This window comes from Athene cunicularia (assembly GCF_003259725.1).
Source record: "Athene cunicularia isolate RWA chromosome 2 unlocalized genomic scaffold, athCun1 chr2_part1, whole genome shotgun sequence".
Taxonomy (NCBI): domain Eukaryota; kingdom Metazoa; phylum Chordata; class Aves; order Strigiformes; family Strigidae; genus Athene; species Athene cunicularia.
In genome coordinates, this window is record NW_020799095.1 from 132,780,832 (window position 1) to 132,800,411 (window position 19,580).

General features: G+C 39.8%; 1 protein-coding gene across 1 annotated transcript in view; it reads right to left on the reverse strand.

The window, feature by feature from the left end:
• DPYS (dihydropyrimidinase) overlaps nucleotides 1–14,983 on the reverse strand; it is a 31,818-nt gene extending 16,835 nt beyond the window's left edge. Inside the window, exons 1-5 of the mRNA XM_026842420.1 lie at nucleotides 14,714–14,983; nucleotides 11,091–11,249; nucleotides 8,753–8,932; nucleotides 7,431–7,620; nucleotides 907–1,063 (exon numbers count right to left, since the gene is read on the reverse strand). Coding sequence (XP_026698221.1) covers nucleotides 907–1,063; nucleotides 7,431–7,620; nucleotides 8,753–8,932; nucleotides 11,091–11,249; nucleotides 14,714–14,983 — 956 coding nt within the window. The remainder of the gene's footprint in view (nucleotides 1–906; nucleotides 1,064–7,430; nucleotides 7,621–8,752; nucleotides 8,933–11,090; nucleotides 11,250–14,713) is intronic.
• Between the last annotated feature and the right edge of the window lie 4,597 nt (nucleotides 14,984–19,580).

Consider the following 19,580-nt stretch of genomic DNA (forward strand, 5'->3'; position numbering starts at 1 on the left):
TGTCCTGCAAGGAAAAACTGGTATGCCCTGCTAGCCTGTCTTCAGTCCCATCCTCCAAGCAGAACTCCACAGTAACAGCCAGTTCCCCTGTGAAGTAGTTTCCTCCTCAGAAAACCCCTCGGAAGAAATGAAGCACCAAAAATAACACTTCTACTTTGGATATGTCAAAGGTGTCTCACAAATTGAGGACTGTCCCACTTTGCCCAGAGCAAAGGGCTTGGCTCTATCCTCACTTAGGGTAATTTTAGACTGTGTAATAACATATACCTTGTGAAATTACTGTGGATCTGCACAACCATCAGCCAGTGTTCAGGCATACATTCACAGACTCTTTGGTCAAATTCAACTCTTCTGTGGAGTTAAGCTTTATTAGTAACTAAATACCATCAAACCACAGATTTTGCTAACCGCAGGTATCTGAAAGATACTTCTGCTCCTAGTTCCTTCTGAAGGTGATGTTATGAAGTGGACAACATATCTACCTTCAGAAGTCACTAAGCTTAGATATTATGCAGCATGCAAATTTCAAGTGAAAAAGGAAGTTGACAATAAAACCCTGAACCCCTAGCTGTGACCCCACTTTTTATATGTTTCCACCTACTTAAGCCTTACTGTCCCCCTTGGTCATGTTTCTATTTTTGTTGCAGTATTAACAAAGAAAGGGTTATTGATTAAAGTCAAATGGGGGCAGAAGGACACAAGAATTCAGAGAAACAAAATTTGAACACTTTCTAACTTTTGTAAAAAAAAAATGTTTTTCACCTATGGTTTCACCTTCCATTTCTCTGTCCTGATAATTTACCATTCTGTGCTTAGAAAATCTCCAGGGCATCAACCAGTTAGTATATATTTCAGATTTTGTGGTGTATTTGGGCATCAGCTGTCACTATTTGTTTATCTGCTTACTTGGCCAGTAAGTTCATGAGGAAACCAGGAGTAGATGGATCCGGTCTCAGTGGAGGTCCCATGACATACGCTGCAGCATGAGCCCAGTCTTTATTCCAGTAGTTAGTGCCATCAGTGCCAAGACTAGCAGCAATAGGCTCCCCATAAACCACCTTTCCTGAAAAATGTAAACCAATAGTATCATCATCAAACACATAAAATGCATATCTTGTATTTCCTCTGTTCTGGATTTTTTGGTGGCAATGGATTTAAATTTGTATGAGTATTTCAAATTAAATACATATAGAAAAACATAATAAACTAAGCTATAACACAGCATCTCTGTTCTGAATATTCTGCTGGTGATCTCCCAATATATTTCCTCATAAAAACATTGCTTGGGCAAGTTTTTTAATTAAATTGCTGACAGATATATTATAATGGGTTTTACACATTGTTTACCAGGCATATGATTGAGATTTCAAAAGGAACACAGTCCTCAGTTGCATTAATTATATTTCTCGGTAGCACCTGCTTGGTGTTATAAAATTATTGACTAATAATATATACAGCATACAGATTTTGCAAGGTGGTACTTTTAATTGTCAGGCTATAACTGTTCCAGAAAGAACAATATGGCACCAGATATAAATTAAAGTGTAAAAATATGTCCCAAATAAAAAATTATAAATAATTCTAAAATTTATGTCCCAAATTTTAATCATTAATTCTTTGTTGCACAGTATTCTGGATTTCTCAGAAGAGGAGACCAACCCAGAGTGGCTGTTAGCCTTTGGATAGAGCCAACATTATTATTTTTTCCTCCTAGGAAACAGGGGTTTGAAACTCATCAGAACAAAATGGGAGATGAAACAAGATGTTTCACTCACTGAGGAGGTGGTCCAGCCACTTTGTTGTTCTGTAGGTGACAGGTGGTAATGTCCCTGACTGTGATGCTCACCAGGGAAGCAGAGTCAGCTGGGACCTCACACATGCACTCATCGGCTGCTTGGTGCTGGCTAAAGGCAGCCTCTGCTGGATCCCAGCAAGAGCTTTCTCCCTTCCCTGCTCCCTACAGACAGTGGGTCCCAGGTTTCACTCCAACCACAATTTTTATTCGAACTATCACTGCATTACCCCAGCAAGGTTTCAGCTGGTAATTGCTTGGTGATATAAGGCAGTGACCTTTCTCTGGCTTTCTGTGTGTAAGTCATACATTCAGGGAAAACAACAAAGCAAACCTTTGAAGATTTCTCTCTGTATGTTAGATTCTGGTACTTCTGTGAGCTACCAGATTATAGCTGCTACACTAGCACAGGCAGCTACTGAGTAGTTAAATTATTTTCAAAACATGTTTCCCACTGATGTAGTGCCACTCCTTAAATCTTCTGTGCTAGACTTGCAAAAAAGGTCTCATACCATTTAAACCTTGTAGTCCCAGTTATTTCCACAAGGTTTCAAGACTTGCTCTGACATTACTTTACTGTACATTTACTCCAAGTACTACATAGTATAACTTCTTCCACGACCTAAAGACTCTTTATTAGCATTATTAATTTGCTATAACCACCCCAGAATGCTCTGACATGCTGAACATGCTTGTCTCATATTGACACTTTGTCTTGAAGCATCTTGAAGCATGCTCCCAGTTGTGCTTATCTACATATATTACAGATTCACACTTGGGCTCAGAGGGAGACCGCTATGAGTTTTTAGATTTGAAATCATGACTTAAGCAGTTATCTGCTGGTTTTTGCATCTTATTTTCAAAACTTGAAGCACTGAATATGAGGTCATCCATGGAAGTGATATGACAGGTCAGTGAATGAGGAGATTTGAGACAGATTAGTGTTTTTATAACTCAGAGCTGCTGCAGAACTCAGGGGGATCTTGGCCTTCCCTGGTCAATTCCAAACACAGTATTTGAGGGCAGGTCACCACAAACCTAGATATATACAGAAAATATCCTGCATATATAACCAATCTTCGATATTTACCTATTAGACTTTTGAGAGAATTTTTATGAGCAAAGTTGGTAGAAAGGAGGGGAGGGGGAATTGTGGTGTGGTGTGTGTCTTTCCAACTATATATAAACAAGCTAAAGAAACTTCTATCCACAGTAAACTTGAACTATGAATCATTAGGACATAGCTATAAATGATAAAAGTTAAAATGGTAGGAAGAGTAGATGTTTAGCTTCCATAAATAATTTTCTTATCTCAGTTTCACAACATAAAAATGAAGAGAAGTCTCCAAGCTCACAGACATATATGCTGTTTGATTCTAACTCATGTACCATGGTTGATGACAGGATTTGTGCAGTCAGAATTTGACCTGAGCATCTCTCCTTGTTCACATGAGTGGGAAGGAGTACAAGCCATTTCCTCAAGTGATTTTGAATCTGAACATTGCAGCTTCAGTGGACTTCATCTGGGCATTTCTGCTGACTGTGTAATTTCTTGCATTTCATTTGGACCATGACTAGCCAGATTGAAGGCTACAATAATATCAAGATACTGCTTTAACTGAAATAACAAGGAAATTCTGCATTAAGGTTCTTCTACTTGATTGGCTTCTGCCTATAGGCATAAAAGTGGAAAAATGCAGTAATAAATCAGGTCTTTCCATTTGTTATATTTTCCTGCATTCAGTAAAAACAGTAAGCAGAAAGTGTTCTGCTGTTTGCTATTTCTGACATTTCTGAGCTTCTGGGAAATAGCTGTGAATTTGGTGACTTCTTCATCAGTTGCCTAAACTGGCTGACTAGAACTATTTTCCCATAAATTACTTTATAACAAAGAAGAACAAGTTACTGCAATTTATTTTGCCACCTATGAGAACTCCAAAAGAACTATAAACTTGAAGACCACCAACTAACACTTACAGGCTTGAAAAACTGGTCCCTGTGTGATTATTCTAGTAAAAGTTTCAGAAGCACTTAAGATAGTCATATGGGGCAAAGATACTCACCGACCAGCTATGATCTGAAAGAAGCAGAACTGCATGCCAGGGTTTATTGAATCAGGCATAGCATTGCATCAGTTAGACTACTTTCAGTCTGGACCTAAGCTGTCCTGCATGAGACAGCTAAAAAGTTTGGATTTTTAGTTACACTCCTGTGCTCAGAATCAGTTTGAGAATGTGTATACCCAGAGCTGTGGACATGCCCTTCCCCTCACTAAGAGCAGACCTAACCCATGACTGATGGTAGGAGGAATCAACTTTATAAGTCTAAGCGAGCTTCTTGTAATCTAAGCAAATACTTATTTTTGTATGCACTTTTTTATAAAGGGAGAAACCTTTCTAAAAATTGACTTTTTAGTAAGATTCTGCTCTCCAGTTCTGATCCACGCTAGAAAGTCTTATTTCCTTAGCTGTAACACAAGAGTTAAATAGGCAAATGGATATGATCTTTAGACTTTAGTACAGTTAGAATGAAAGCATTTTTAAGTGGGATGCAATGTAAATCACATACTGCTAAATCACATTTTATTAGCCTTGCTTCCTCACAGGCATTACCGGCTAAAAGAATGGATGACAGGGCCACGTTAGTTTTCCCCAGTAAGTTCACATGAGATAGTCCTAAGAGGGAGAGGGAGTTGCGCTGCCTGCCACCAGTGCTCTACAGCCTTGCCTTCTCATTACACAGTAGCAGAAAGAGGATTCTCTGTCTTCCCACTCAAGGCAACAAGACTGTCAAGCACACAGAGATATCAGACCTCCCTTTCTGTGGAAGCAGACAGTTCCTCTACCTGTTCTATCAAGATTCAATATCATGTTTTGCACAGGGGTGAAGAAACAGCCCACTGAGATGAACAAGAACAGTCCTCACAGAGAGGTGCTGTCTTTGACTCTCTCAGGTGAAGAACTGGTGAACCATTGTTTTTGACAAACAGGCTGGTAAGACCCAGAGAAAGATCAGAATGAGCGCATGAATTAACCTGTCCCTCCCCAACACAGTCACAATATGGAAATCTTGGGTTTCCTGTTGAATATTCAGTACCACTGTAACTGTTACTGATGTTCATGAAAAACATGCTACTACAATCTGGAGATTTCCTTCCATCAGTGGTGTTGCTGGAGATCAGAATAGACATAGATGGTGAACTCTGGCATGGAGAGGAAAAGGAAAGACAGTCACTCGTGTTTTCCATAAAGTTTGCTTATTCTAGTATAAGAACTAGTATCCTTTTACAGTCTGTATGACTGATTTTAGCCTTTAAGGACTGAAGAAAACAGAATTATGCCTACTGTCTTCAGCAAACTATATCAGGCCTTCAGTGTCTAGCTCTAATATTATTTTTCACCTTGTGTAGCTGAATGAGGGACAAAGAAGAAGTGGGCTGACTTACATTTTTGACTAGGAAAATCACCATCTCACAGAATTTGAGAAGCAATGCTTCAATTCTGGTGTCACACTGTCACCCAGAAAATAGATTATGCTCATTGAAGTCCAGTCTCTCCCTTTCTGAGGTCAGAGATAGAATAGGAAGGGCTATCAATCTTCCTTTGACATGGGCAGGGATGAATATGCACCCCCACACTGTAATTCATGGTAAGTGCTTGGAAAGGAACATGAAAAATTTCACAATTGTAAATAGCAGGAATACAGCATCAAGAGATGGAGAAATAATGTTGAAAAGATGAATAAACTACATCAGAGTGAATATTTCAACTGCTTGAGAGCCTCTGGAGTATACACAGTTTTCACATTAATGTGATTTTAACCTGTCCAGATTGAATATTTTTCAGCAAAATATTTGGGGTTTATTTATGTCATTCATACAGTACTTTGAGAATTTGTTTGTTTGTTTGTTTTGTACTACCACTTTTAACTGAAGAATGGAAAATAGCTTTTACTGAAACTAACCACAACGAATTTCTAATTGCCAGAATTTATACAGGTCAGTCTCATTAAAAACTAGATTGTTGTAAATATCTTTATGGTACACTAGATAGCTTTTGAAATTTCTTAATCAATCCTAGATTTCTGTTTCCTTAACAGTATACTGATATGCAAATAGAAATTAATTATGGAGAGATGTTATATGTTGCTGTGCACAAAGGCAAACGTTGATGATTCTGACTGCATCAACCCAGGAAGCTATAAGATCCAATTTGCATCACGATAAGCATAAATTGTACCAATTTTTCCTTTAACACATTGAAGAAGCGTACATATATGAAGTCATTTATCACACTGGCACTGCAGACTCTTATAACATGTGCCTAAAATACTTTACAGTATTTACTATTAGCATAGAATTTTTTGCTTGAATAGTGTATGATAAAACACCACCTCCTATCTTAGCTGTTTTATGTTCACAGCCATCTTTAATCTGGGTCTGTTAACTGTTGTAACAGCTTCTTTTAGTTAGTGTTGACACCACACCTGTGAATATACAAATAACCATACACTGACGGACCACATTACCAGCAGCACTGTCATCTAGTGGAGGAGTCTAATATAGCACAGTGCCAAAAGATGTGCTAGTAAAAAATATTCTGGTAGATTCTTCTATAAATTTAAATTACAGAAAAGTGTTAGTAGGAGTCATATTCAATACATAATCCACGTAAACATATCCATCTATATTAGCACAATGATATCATTCTGGGTTTGATTGCACTTTCTTCAAGCTCTCATACTCTGCATTTTGTTATTAATAATCTACACCCCCTGTGTAAGAATCTAAAGCCAAGAAATAAGGAAAGTGGGGTCTGTATGCAATTCATGTTAGGTCCGATGAACACAAACTGAGATGTAAACAGATAAAAGGACAGATACTCCATAATTCTTTAGGCCCTCCAAATCACAGGCTTCTGTACTGCTCCTTCCACCCATATAATGTCTCCTCACAGTGCTGTGGTTCCACAGGCTGCTCTGGATGACCTTACTGACGAAGAGGTAAAACATCCTGAATCCCTACAACCTTCAGGCTGCTTCTAGCCTGCCCAACAGATGGTCAAGAGGGTCAAGCTCCCTCGGCTGACCAGAACTATTTATGAACCCTGCAGTGCATGACCTGAGAAACCCTTCCCTGAAGGGAATCGAGGCTTTCAGACACTGTCATCATCACCATGATTTCTAAGTGCCCAGTGAACAGGAGTCCTGGCAGGGTCAGTAAAAACACGGTGTGATCTCTGCTGTAGAATTTCTCATCAAATAACTGGTAAAGGCTTGCAGACTATAACTCAAGGAAGGGGAATAGCAGAGATATATTGTCTCAGACTGGTCACACCATTTTCAATGTAATAATGCTGTCCTGGCCATCACTTTTACCTTGGAGGTGCAGTACAAAGGAGAAAAAGTCTGCTATGGGGAGAAGGCAAATTCTTGATCCTAGTTGCTGTTCTGCACACTGCTTAGCTCCCCTTGGGCCCCACAATACACACACACACAGAGTTTATACATTCCAAGAAACATCATCCATGTCCTGAGGGTTATGGCACCCATGACAAGTAGGACACCGATGCCATGTTCGGTTTTCCACGACCCTTCCTCCAATGCCATTGCCCAAGCATAAAAGAATGAGGAGTTTTACCTTCTCTTCGTGCATCACTTATCACCCTTGCTGCAGATTTACTCATTACATGGACTACAAAAAGGGGGCAGTTTACAGCATTTGCTATGGTAATTGCTCTTTGTGTAGCTTCTGCTTCCACTTCTTCAGGACGACACAGCTCATGCCCCTCAGGGCCAGTTATCCCCATTGCCAGCATCTTCTTTGCACCCTGAACACCACACAAAAACATATAAGAGTCAGTTCAAGTGAAAACATGGTGTTGTGAACATGCTGACAGCCAAATGGATCCTAAACCAGCCACTGCAGCTATTTTGAGAAAAAAAAAACCAAGGTAGTTCTGATTTTTTTTCTAGGTAAGTTATTGTGTTCTTTGAAATCCAATATATCTCTCAATAAACACAGGTCTCAGACTGCAGAGAACACTCCACTGGCTTGCAGGGACAAATCACCACTTTTGAAAACCCTATCCCTCTCTCAATATGTACTCTTAAATGATTGCAGCCAGTAACTAAGACTAAAAAAAAAAAAAAAAAAAAAGAAAAAGAAAAGACCTCACTAAGCATGATGATACAAATCCAGAGCCTCTGAATGAGGCTCTAAGATTTTAAGTCTTCAGATTTTATTCCTACTATATTCCAGGTACTTATGCTTTGTTGATTTGAGATTACTTAGCAATAAATTCATTTCTGTTATGGGACCTGGGGCAGAGTCAAAGCACTATTGACTAGAATAGTTGAAGAGACTCAAAGACATCAGTGTAGTTATACTCCCAGTGCCTCTACACAGCACTGAGACAGCAGTGCAAGTGTGCAGTGAGCCTGACTATGCATAGAGGGACATTGAGACTTCTGTGCCCAGTCAGTGAAGCTTTCTCCGTACTTCTGGATTCATTCCTATTAGTTGAGCTGACTATATTTGGGGAGACACAGGGTTAGGCATCACACACCTGACATCTAAATACTTGGCTGAGTGTTCCCCCTTTGACTTGGTCAACGGTGAGGCTCTGACAGCTGCTTTCTTTGTCAGTCAAGTATACTTATTACATTGCATGGATATATATATATATATATATTATGCTGCAAGTATAACTCTCATTATAACAGGATCATTTGCCTCCTGTCTACCTTGAATCCAGGTCTCCATGTTACAATTTCTTAGCCCACCACAAGCATCCTTTAGGATCTTGGGCAAGATGTTTGTCTTCAGATCCCTGGAAGTAAAATAGGGTAGAAAAGCCTTTTCCTATGATACAATGATGGTACTAATACATCTATCGAAGGGCTTAGGTAACAAGATCATTTATATTCCTGACTTTGATGGACAGAATATCAAATGCCTACCTGTGCAATTAGCTCCCCATTCTCTGCATGGACTTGAGCAACTGCTCCAAGTTCCTTACAGCAGGAAAAGGTTGCGTATAACTCCTCATCATTGACCATGTATAGATCTTTATAGGCCATAAACATCTTGAAGGAGTTGACGCCTTTGTTTTGAACAAGACTTTTCATTTCTTCCTTCACCTAAAAGACAGTCAGCAATTTTAAAAACCCAGAAATATTATATTTTATCTGTTAACAATTTTGTACAAAGAAATTGTTTAAGTGTGACGGGTGAGCCTTTACTCATCCATCAAACACATGTTCAGTTGAAACAACCCAAGTCACATATTTACTGACTTCTACTATTTTTCATATATCAAATTGATTCTCAGAGTACATAAATCAGTACCATTGCAGTGTTGATACTGGAGGGACAAGTTAATTGCAGGAAGGGAATGCTTTTTACAAAAGATAGTGAAGCAGAATTTTATTCCAAGTAAACCTTATGATGTTGAAAACATAGTCCAATATTACAATCAATGTATCAAACTTACACAGTATGGAGATATGTGGAAAATTGATTTTCGAAATTGGATGATAATAGGCTTCATCTTCTGGCAAATAATAGAGTGATAGAAAAGATCTTCTCTCCTAGAGCTTTGTCCTGACTCTAAACACACAGACTTTTGAAATATTTTGTCATCAAACAAAATATCTCTAAGACTCTAGATGCAAACCTGCTCTTTTTCTTGTACGCACTCCTTGATAGGATTCCCTATGTCTGCTAGGGTCTGTGAAGCCCAACAAAAAATGAAAGAAAGATGCAGATTTCAGCCCAATGGTTTCTTGTACAGCTGGTTAGCAAGAACTATCCAGTACCTAACTTTGGTCCTCCCCAGGAAAATGATGCTGACAGTAATTGATGTGTATCTATGATGCTATTACAATTTCCATGGGATGAATTAGTTTTAAAAAGTAAAACATTATTACTCATTTTCTCTCTAATAATCTGATTGGATCTGCCCAGGAAAGGTGAGATATTGATATAAAACTCCAGGAAATTTTCTGGATTTATCCAGAGAAGGGATGGGAGCATACCTCAAGTGAGAATTATCAAACAAATAAATACCTGACATAAAGCCCTGCTCTAGCACAAATATAGAGGCATGTAATTTATTTTTTTCTTCGCTAACTACTATGACTGAAGGAAGGCATTGTAAAGAATTAATGTTTTTAATCAATACTTTAAATCCTGAGGAGATGATAGCTAATTAGAAGGGAATGAAATATCAGTTGTCTTTACCCAGGTCTTTTACAGCTCAAAACATCAGACCTTTCTATTTCTTTCAGTCTTGCCCTTTAAAAACAGTTAACTTCTTAGCATATACCAGAACATTTCATTGATTTACACCTCCCTAGTTTGATTGGATTTTTCAGTACAATTCCACTGTTCTCTACTAAGGCTGTTTCAAATGCACATTCCTCAGGCTTCACTGGATAATTTATTTTATGTCTTTGCTTTGAGCTAGAAGTTGTGGTCAGTCTATTTAGTGCTTAGTGCACAGAATACCAAAGATGGGGTGTTTGCAGAGTAAAGGCTTTGGTTTATATATTTTAATAGTTAAAAATTAGAGGAAATACTCATATTTAAAAATGAAATTTACTTAAGATATCTCTATATAGATGCATTTTCACTGAGGATCCAAAGCAGTCTTGTAAAACATGGGTCAGGTTCAGATAGATGTCAAGCACCTGAAAAGTTAATTTATTCAGTAAAGCTTTCAGCAAACATTCACATAACAAGAATGATTCTCCCATATGTAAATTTGAAAAAGGTTTTTTAGATAATCTCCCATTCAAGTAATTATTGGCTTCGGTCCTGCTTTACTTTAAGGAGATATTACTGCAGTCTCCCAGGAACAGAATCCTTCCTTTACAAATAAAGTCAAATGTACCATATTTTTCATGTATACCCTTATTAAAATTAAAAAAAACCCCAAAAACAAACAGACCACACCAAGACTCAACAGGAGCATAGACTATCAAGTGTTCAAGTATCAAAAGGCAAAATGTATGCAAACACATCTTGCCCCCTCTGGCCTGCCTGGTCTTGGTCTTGCACAAATGCGTCACTTTCCTTTAACTTTGTGCAGTATTATCTAAAGATACAGGCTCTTTGAAGACTTTGTTTTTTCATATACATATACATTTAGTAGGGTCTGGACTGTTTCAAATGTACTTTTTCCACACAAAATTACTAACTATTACACAGCCAGCAAGCTGTATTTAGCACGTGAGGACAAATTCAAAGCAGATGTGGTATCAATTTATGGAACTGAAAATCAGCTATTGTGTCTACCTTGCTGCTCCACCACGTAACTGCCACGTGCAGTGCATAATCACAGCAAACTTTGGGGTCTGCCCAGCTTTTCCATGTATCAAAGGCTTCAGTAAGAGAACAGCCTTTCTGAGGGATGGCGAAGTCAATGATCATAGTGGTTCCTCCTGCTATAGCAGCCTGAAAGGAATAAAGTTAGTATTTAGCAATCAGAGAGAATGAAAATTCCATCCCACTCTCTCCCATTCCTTGTGCAACAATTAATCTTGATACACTGGAAAGCCAAAAGCCACTGAAGAGTTTCTCTGAGTAAAGTCTGAATTTGCAAAATGATTGTGGAGATAGATTTCACTTCCTTTGAGAAGTATGTTCTCAAACTTGTATTCAGGAGAATCATGGGGAAATTCTCAGACTCAGGAAGTGTTCACACATGTACAAGATCTTATCAAAGAGTTGGAAATGAGTCTGCAGCACTGAGTTTCCTTAAGTGGGTGGGATCACCAAGAAAGTATAGCACTAGAAGACTATAGTCAACTTGAGAAATGCTTCCTCAGAGTCTATGTAGTAGAAAAAAGAAGCCTGTGTCACAGGAAAGTATTAAGGGGAAAATATACTTTGGAAAAATAAAAGATTCAGCTTGAAAATACAGTATGAAAACCCCAAGACTCTTGTCTAACACCAAAAGGATTTTTAAAGTTTTTAAAAATATTTTTGTAACTGACAGGGTATCATTTAGTAAAACTGCATAGCCAGTTTTTAAGTAGAGTGAGGTATTTACATACTCCATAAAAATGTATACAAGCAAATAAATAAACAAACAAAAATCTTACTTTTATTATGTTATGAGGATCAGATATTGCTTTTTAGCCAATAAATTTCACTCTGCTTTATGGACAATTGGATTATTATTTTTTCCTTTGAATATTTGTTAATCACTCCCAGAAACCAGATCCTTGACTAACAGAAATTGATCCAATATAGAAATTCCTTTGCTATAATTACTGCAATCTTGCAAATTAGCCAGAGAAATACTCTCTATTGCTCTGAACTACATCCCCTTGCACAACAGGTACAACCAATTCAGATCACACAGTTCAAATTCATATTACTCTTCCTGTTTCTACATCAATCAGTTTCTCCCTTCACTTAGCAATCAGAAGCATAATTGTAAATATGTCAGTATATTTTGCAAAAAAAGAAGTTTGAAGAGTGATGTAATCATTTGTGAATCTGTGATGAACTTAGCAAAATATTTTCTGCAAGAGAAGTTTTTCAAACTGTCAGATTTTGTTCAACAAGACAGATTGACTTCTTATTTATTAAAGAGGATTTAGAATTAAAGAATTATAGGCTTCAAGAAAAAAAAAAAAAGTAATGGATCCCACAACTCCATTCAGTCTCTTTTCCTCTAACATGTTTTTTCCCCTCTTTGTAAAAAGAGGTATTCTGTGCCCTTATTTATCCAACTGAATGGGTAAATACTAGCTAATAATTGCAGCATATTTTGCAATAGTTGGAACGCAACTCTGTCTCCATGATTCTCTTGCCAAAATATTTGTTAGATGATGACCTTCAATAAGTAGCTCTGAACACTTTATACGCTTCAGTTTGGGTTAAGACCTAGAGTCTCCTTTCAGGCACCAGAGTAACTATCTGAACATCCTGTTTTGTGCAAATCAGGCTCTGTTTGCAGCTTCCATGTCCAGTGTCTCCAAAAGTTATTAAAAAAGACTTTAAAACCTCAAATAACTATTTGCAAGTTAGCACATAATTTATGTCCCCTTCTTTGGGATTCCACAGGATAGGCACCTACATCTGAGTTAGTCTTCATCTAATTCTTGTTCTCTTTAAAGTCAAGGGAGGCACTTGAAGAATGAGATCACTTACACTTAGGTGCTTTAAGAGAAAGCCAGAGTCATTACTGTTTTTTTTTACACGTTTTCTCCTGTCAAGCAAAATAATATTCTGGCTTCAAGTCACTTTTGTTTGATTTCTCTTGCAATGCCAATTTTCTAAATACATTGTTGATAATTAGTTTACAAAAATAGTGTTCAGAGAGAAGTAAAGGATTGTCACAGAAAATAACAAAACATTAATATATATATTTGTGTACTATAAGTCATGTAAACTAAGTATTCCAGAAATCAAATTCTGCATTTCATTCAGCCATCACTTTGTGATGCTTGTAGACAAGCAGAATAGACATGGTGGACTTGATTTTTCTCTCTCCATTTATTGCCAAAAGTAGTGTGAAGACCAAAAACTGTTTGTGGAAGCCATTTTATAACTATTTATATATATATATATATATTTCTCGTCTGTGGACATTTGGAAAAGACAGCATTGTTAGGCCTGTATAATAATAGATTCCCTCATTTCTACCAGAATGGTAGTCCATAGCTATGGGAGAGACTGACTTTGGGGAAAAAAATTTACATGATCAAATTTATAATTTCTTGCCAGCTGTCAGTTTTGGAGGTGGAAGTTCAATGCTGTAGCTTTCTTCTTTACATCTTATGTTTGACTTGGAGAGACATGCTATGCTTAACATAGCCATTTTGGTATGGCAGAAAAGATCTGCTGTGATGGACACAATAATTTTTCATCAAAGTTTTGCACAATAATTACAGTTTATTGTAATAAACCACTATGATTTCTGTACTCATTGAGAAGAACAATTCTAGTGCTTAAAACTACCCATTGTAAAATATTTCTATTCAGATAACAGCAGCAACACCAACAAATCTATCTTGAGTTGGATACGTATTGTTATTGAAAGAAATATGACAGTAATTTAATGATAGCATACAGGTCATTTGTAGTCCTCCCTTCAGTACTCAACATTAAAAAAAGCCAAATCCTTGTTAGAGTATGTAAATGTACTATTATGCCACTCAGACAATCTAATTTTCATGACATGATGGGGAAGGAAGAGAAGACATTTCCCGTTAAAGAATAGGGTCAATCTAAGCAAGATGGCAAACTTTAAAAGGTTCTTAATAGTTGTGTGGTTACTGCTCTTTGCAAAGTCCCTTGCCAATTTTTACTGTATGAAGGTGATGCATAATACTGTTAATACTAGTAACTGATACACTGCTAATGCAGAGAATGTAATGAAATCTGCTAAAAGCTGAAAAAAAACACTCCAAGTATGAAACTGGGAGATACTTTCAGAAAGTGTATTTAAACTGGCCTTTCACTAAGAGACACAGTAAGGTCCAAAGTGAATGAAGTAGAAAAGCTTGCATTCCCTCATGCTAACAGAGGAGAAAGATCAGATGACCTTAGAAGTGCTCCCAATGCACTGGGGGATTAAACTGTTACTTTAGTTAACCTTTGCTCAGAAAAATGTGCAGCTTGTTGCATGTACCAGTGCAAGTTGTAGTCTGCATGGCAACAGCCAGGGTAAATTATTCGGCTTAACACTTGCCACCTGCGGCCAGAAAGGTCTCTGAAGGGACCCAAATAACATACTGGTTGAAGATGGACCTCAGTACCACAATTGCTTATTACAGTGTCCCAGACAAGGAACAGTAACAACTACCTGCACTTGATTCACACTCTTTTAGAATATTGAACAACCAGTAGACATCCCTTTTGAGAAAGCCCAAGATGCACACACAGACACGCATATGTGCACCTACCTTGGTTCCTGTGTAGAAGTCATCTTTGGACCTGCTACCCATAAAAGGGAACTGCATGTGTGTATGAGTATCGATGCCCCCAGGGATCACCAGCTTGTCGGTCGCATCCAGCACAATGAGTCCAGTCCGTGGCTCGGGGTTTAGGTTTGGTCCCACTTGTCGCACCACTCCATCTTCCACATATACATCAGCCACCACAGAGCAGTCGTCATTCACGACTTTCCCCCCCTTGATCAAAAGTCTCTGCCGAGCCAGCTTTTGGTGTGGCATGGGAGCCTAGAAGGTGAAACTGAGGCCTCAGCTCAGAAAGTTGCTTTTGCTGGAGAGTATTTAAACTGCCCACTGCCCACCCTTCTCCCAGAGCAGCAGTTATCTCCAAATGGCCCTTAACACACACACTCATCGCTCTTTAAACAGACATCAGAGGAATTTCCCCTCCTGCCCCCGGCAGCTCCACCCACCACCCCCAGTGGAGCCCCAGTGCCCCGGGAGCCGAGCTGCAGCGCAGGCTGGTGGCAGAGTGCTGGCTTTGGGCCCTTTCTGCTCCAGACTCTGCCTGGAGAAAGCGGGGTCAGGCTTTCAGGAGGGTCTGGACGGGTTCTCATGGCACTTGCTCCAGCCTGCCCTGTACACCCTGGGGTTTGAAACATGCAGGGCTGTTTTAAAAATGTGGCCATTCATTGGCTTGTGATGGCCAAAGGTGGCCCAAGCTCTTTGCAGCAGTGTTTGAGGAAACCAAGGGTGACCTGAGCTCTCCACAGAAGCTGGGATGCCCAAGGGTGACCCCAGCTCCCTGCAGCAGTGCCCAAGGAGCCTGTGAGTCCTGCCTGTGCAGAGGGGCCGGGAGAGCGCAGGGCTACGGTGACCCAAATGTCGCACCCATCTCAGCCAAGCCCCCCCAGGCTGCTATGGTGGGTCCACTCTGCTGTCACACGACTGAGCCACTGCTGGAGGACACCAGCCATCAGGAACTGCTCCCAAGCTGTTTCTCAGGAGATGATTTGGGACACACAACCCTCAGGACCCAGACACAGCCTCCCTGCCCCTAATGCCACTACTTGGACAATACACCGGCCTGAGGGGAGAAGCCCTACAGGGATTTCTGGAGGCCACTCCTCACCCTGTCAGCAGGAGGCTCAGGTGCCAGGGTCACGTGTCTGCTGTCGAAGGACCACATGAAAATCATTTTCCAGTAGCTGTTGCCTTCCGCCATCTGCACCACCACCCCCTGTGACCCTGCCCAGTGTGCTCAGGCCAGCACTCCCTCTGACACCACCACCACCACCACCACCCTATTGTTGCCCACACAACCACCAGTTGCCCTGGATGGCTCCGGGCTGTGCCCGACCTCTGGTGCCTCTCCCACCTGAGAGGGACCCCTTCCCAATGGCCGAGGTGGCAGAACCTGCTGCAGGGCACTGAGACACAGGGGAAAAGGGAGAGCCGGGGCTTCTGCTGTGGGTTTTGTACAGGGCTGGAGTGACCCTGGCTGGGAGAGGTGGCTTGTGAGTTTCAGAATATAGACCCAGAAAAAGAGGTGGGAAAGTAAAATTAAGGTAGAAAATGAACTAAAAGCTTGGAGCAGAAGAGGAAAGACCTGATTTACACTATCCCAGAGGCACCTGCTTCTCTGGACCTTTCCTGCTTCTCTCCTCCAATAGCCCAGGGTGTGCACACTCAGCAGAGGTGCTGCCCAAGCATGTCCCCAATTCTGCTGAGCACCAGCATCATCATCCCCTTGACCTCTTCCAGTCAGCGACGATGACTTCAGAAGCCAGGAACTGTTGAGTTTCAGCAATATGATTATTCAGATGAAGAGCTGTGGAACAAAGATGCAGGAGGAAAGTCAAACTAAGGTGGTCTAAAACAGGAGTTGTGAACATTAGTGAAGATGGAAGAGGTTCAGATGGGCACTGAAATGGGGTAACAGGGCTATACTTTGAATCTTTGCTGCTGCTGAGGCAGTGACCCATTTCTCACGCCATGCAGATGATGGGCACCTGAATACCTGGACTGTTGGGGATCTGAGATGACTGCGTCTCAGGTGCAAAAGTTTCACTTTGTATAAATGAAGTAACCTTTGTTAAGTGAGGAGAGGGGATGGCAGAGACAGAGGTTCATTTGATGATGGGCAGCCATGTGGGGTGCAGCAGTCAGGTTCATATATCTGCCCAAATGTGCATTTAATGATTTCACGTGGGACAAAATCCACAAATTATTCAGTATTTATTGGCAAAGAGACTTCATCCTGAATTTCTCAACTTGGTTCTGAAACTGCCAACCTAAAATAGTCACTTTCTTACTATTTATCTCTGGCCAATGAATATTTATTTATTTCTATGAAATTAGTTTCTACATGACAGACCTAGATCTCGTCCAAGTATGCTCTTGGGCTAGTGGCAGTGGTAAACTGTTCCTGCTCAAATCCTTCCTCCAAATTGGGCAGGCCTGCCACATCCCAGAAGATTATACTAAGCACCAGGGTATTCAGTTCCCTTTTATTTGGGTGTTGCACAGGAAAGAGTTGACATGACTTTGACACCTAAATGCATGAAGATTAGCAGAGCTTAAAATCCTATTTACCTCTCTTTCTGAACAGCATCAGGCTTGAGCTCCATTTCCCTTCCTCTGTTTTTCTCCTGGCTAATCTAGACTTTGTGAATCCTATTCTCAAGTGCCTATAACTTCCTAACTGTAACTTCATGCACAACTCAAGAGCTGCAGGTCCCACAAACTGGCAAGGTAATCAAGTGTGAGGTCTTATGAATGCTGTGCCTGGGAAAACTGAATTTATCCCACAGGTGGTGGTTTTGAACACATTAAATAGGTTATTGGTAGATAATGACATTTTGTCTAAGCAGTCCTTTTATTTAGTCCATTTGGACAAACAAGGTAATCTCACATTACCTGCATTCATGTACATTTGGTACATATTTGATATTTCACAGCTCAGCTGTCCCTGGAAAGAATGGCCTGAAATTTCACCCGTGGAACAGAAATTATCCTTATAATACCGTGAAAAGACAAACGGCCCCATACTCTTAGTGATCGCTGAATACGTGTTGCTGCTGCAACAAGGCTTCTGTCTCCTAATTGGGTTTGTAACCTTTACTCACACACAAACATTTTACACTTTTTCTCCTCTTTGCACAGTTTAAAACAAATCTTTGCTCTATAATCCTTGGTTGACTCTGCACTGTTGTGCTGGGAGAGAGTTAAATTCCTTCACGGCAGCTTGCATGGGGCTGTATTTTGGATTTATAATGAAAACAGTGTTGATAGCACAGGGATGCTTTAATTACTGCTGAGCAGTGCTCACACAGCATCAAGGCCTTTACTGCTTCTCACCCCACCCCACCAGCGAGTAGGCTGGGGGTGCTCAAGACGGTGGGAGGGGACACAGCTGGGACAGCTGACCCCAACTGACCAAAGGGATATCCCAGACCATACAGTGTTGTGCTCAGCCATAAAAGCTGGGGATGTTTAGAGTGATGGCGTTTGTCTCCCCAGGTAACTGTTACATGTGATGAAGCCCTGCTTTCCTGGAGATGGCTCTAGCTTGCTGATGGGAATTAGTGAATTAATTCCTTGGTTTGCTTTGCTTGTGTGTGCAGTTTTTGCTTTACCTATTAAGATGTCTTTATCTCAAAACCATGAGCTTCAACACTTTCAACCTTTCAATTTTCTCCTTCATCCCATGGCAGGGAATGAGTGAGCAGCTCTGTGGTGCTTAGCTATCAGCTTGTTTTAAAACACAACTATGCAGAGAAGTTTCTTGTTAAGAAACATTTACTCATACTAAAATATTACACAGTAGTTCAATGACTTGAGAGACATTGCAGAATATCATCAACTGCAACCCTGAACTCGAATCTTATGTGAATGCTTTTGTGGCCTGTAGCAAAGCAAATAATCCTGGAAATCTAAATATTGGAATGTCTTGTTTAGTGTAGCTAGCACAGAAGTATGATCAAAGAGATTTCTCAGTAACCTAATGATGAATGTGATTTAAGATGAAGAACCCTGAAGAAAACGCAATCCAGATCTATTATTTACCAAAAGAAAATAATTCAGCAAATAAAGAAAATAGGTTTTTAAGAAATGGACAAGTGAAGTTTGGAACATTCAGAAGACTTTGAGAACATCTTCTAGAAGTCATTATAATGAAGACACAATCAGTTTAAAGCCTTCTGAGACACACATACTCACCACCTCTCCCTGTATCCCAGCATAAAATGTTACTAATTTCTACCTTCTGCTGTAATTATCCCACCTTACTCTTTATTTGCCCCTTCACATCCTTACTACCATATTCTATTTCTGAAAAGCCCTTCTATCATCACTCAGTCTTCCGCTTTTTCTTAACCCAAAGATTCTTACTGGCATTAAGCTTCAAATAAAAGTTGGTGAAACAGAGCTGTATCTCAAAATGTAGGAGAAGCAGGCAAATAGGCTTTTGGACAAACAATAAAGATGTTTTGTGAAGAAAACTAGAGACTGATGATGAACAGTGGGGAGAAAGCATTGAAGTTAGAAAAAAAAAAAAAAAAAAAAAAAAAAAAGTACTCAGATCTGTCAGTTGCTTCCTGATGGGTAATCTCAGCCAAAGAAAGCCTGCTCATAAGTGGAATTTTTCCAAACTCCAAGAAACATAACCACAAAAACACATTAGAAACTTACTAATATATTATCTATAAAACCACTGCAAAATATTATTTATATTGCTTTGGCCAGTTATCAAACTCAACCTCTTCCTTTTGAAGGAGTATGAATGCAGAATTAGAACTGCTGCCCAACATACCAGGCAAGAGAAAGCAAAGCTGAACACCTCTGTTCCTTGCCATACCACTGCAGAAATGTGTTTACA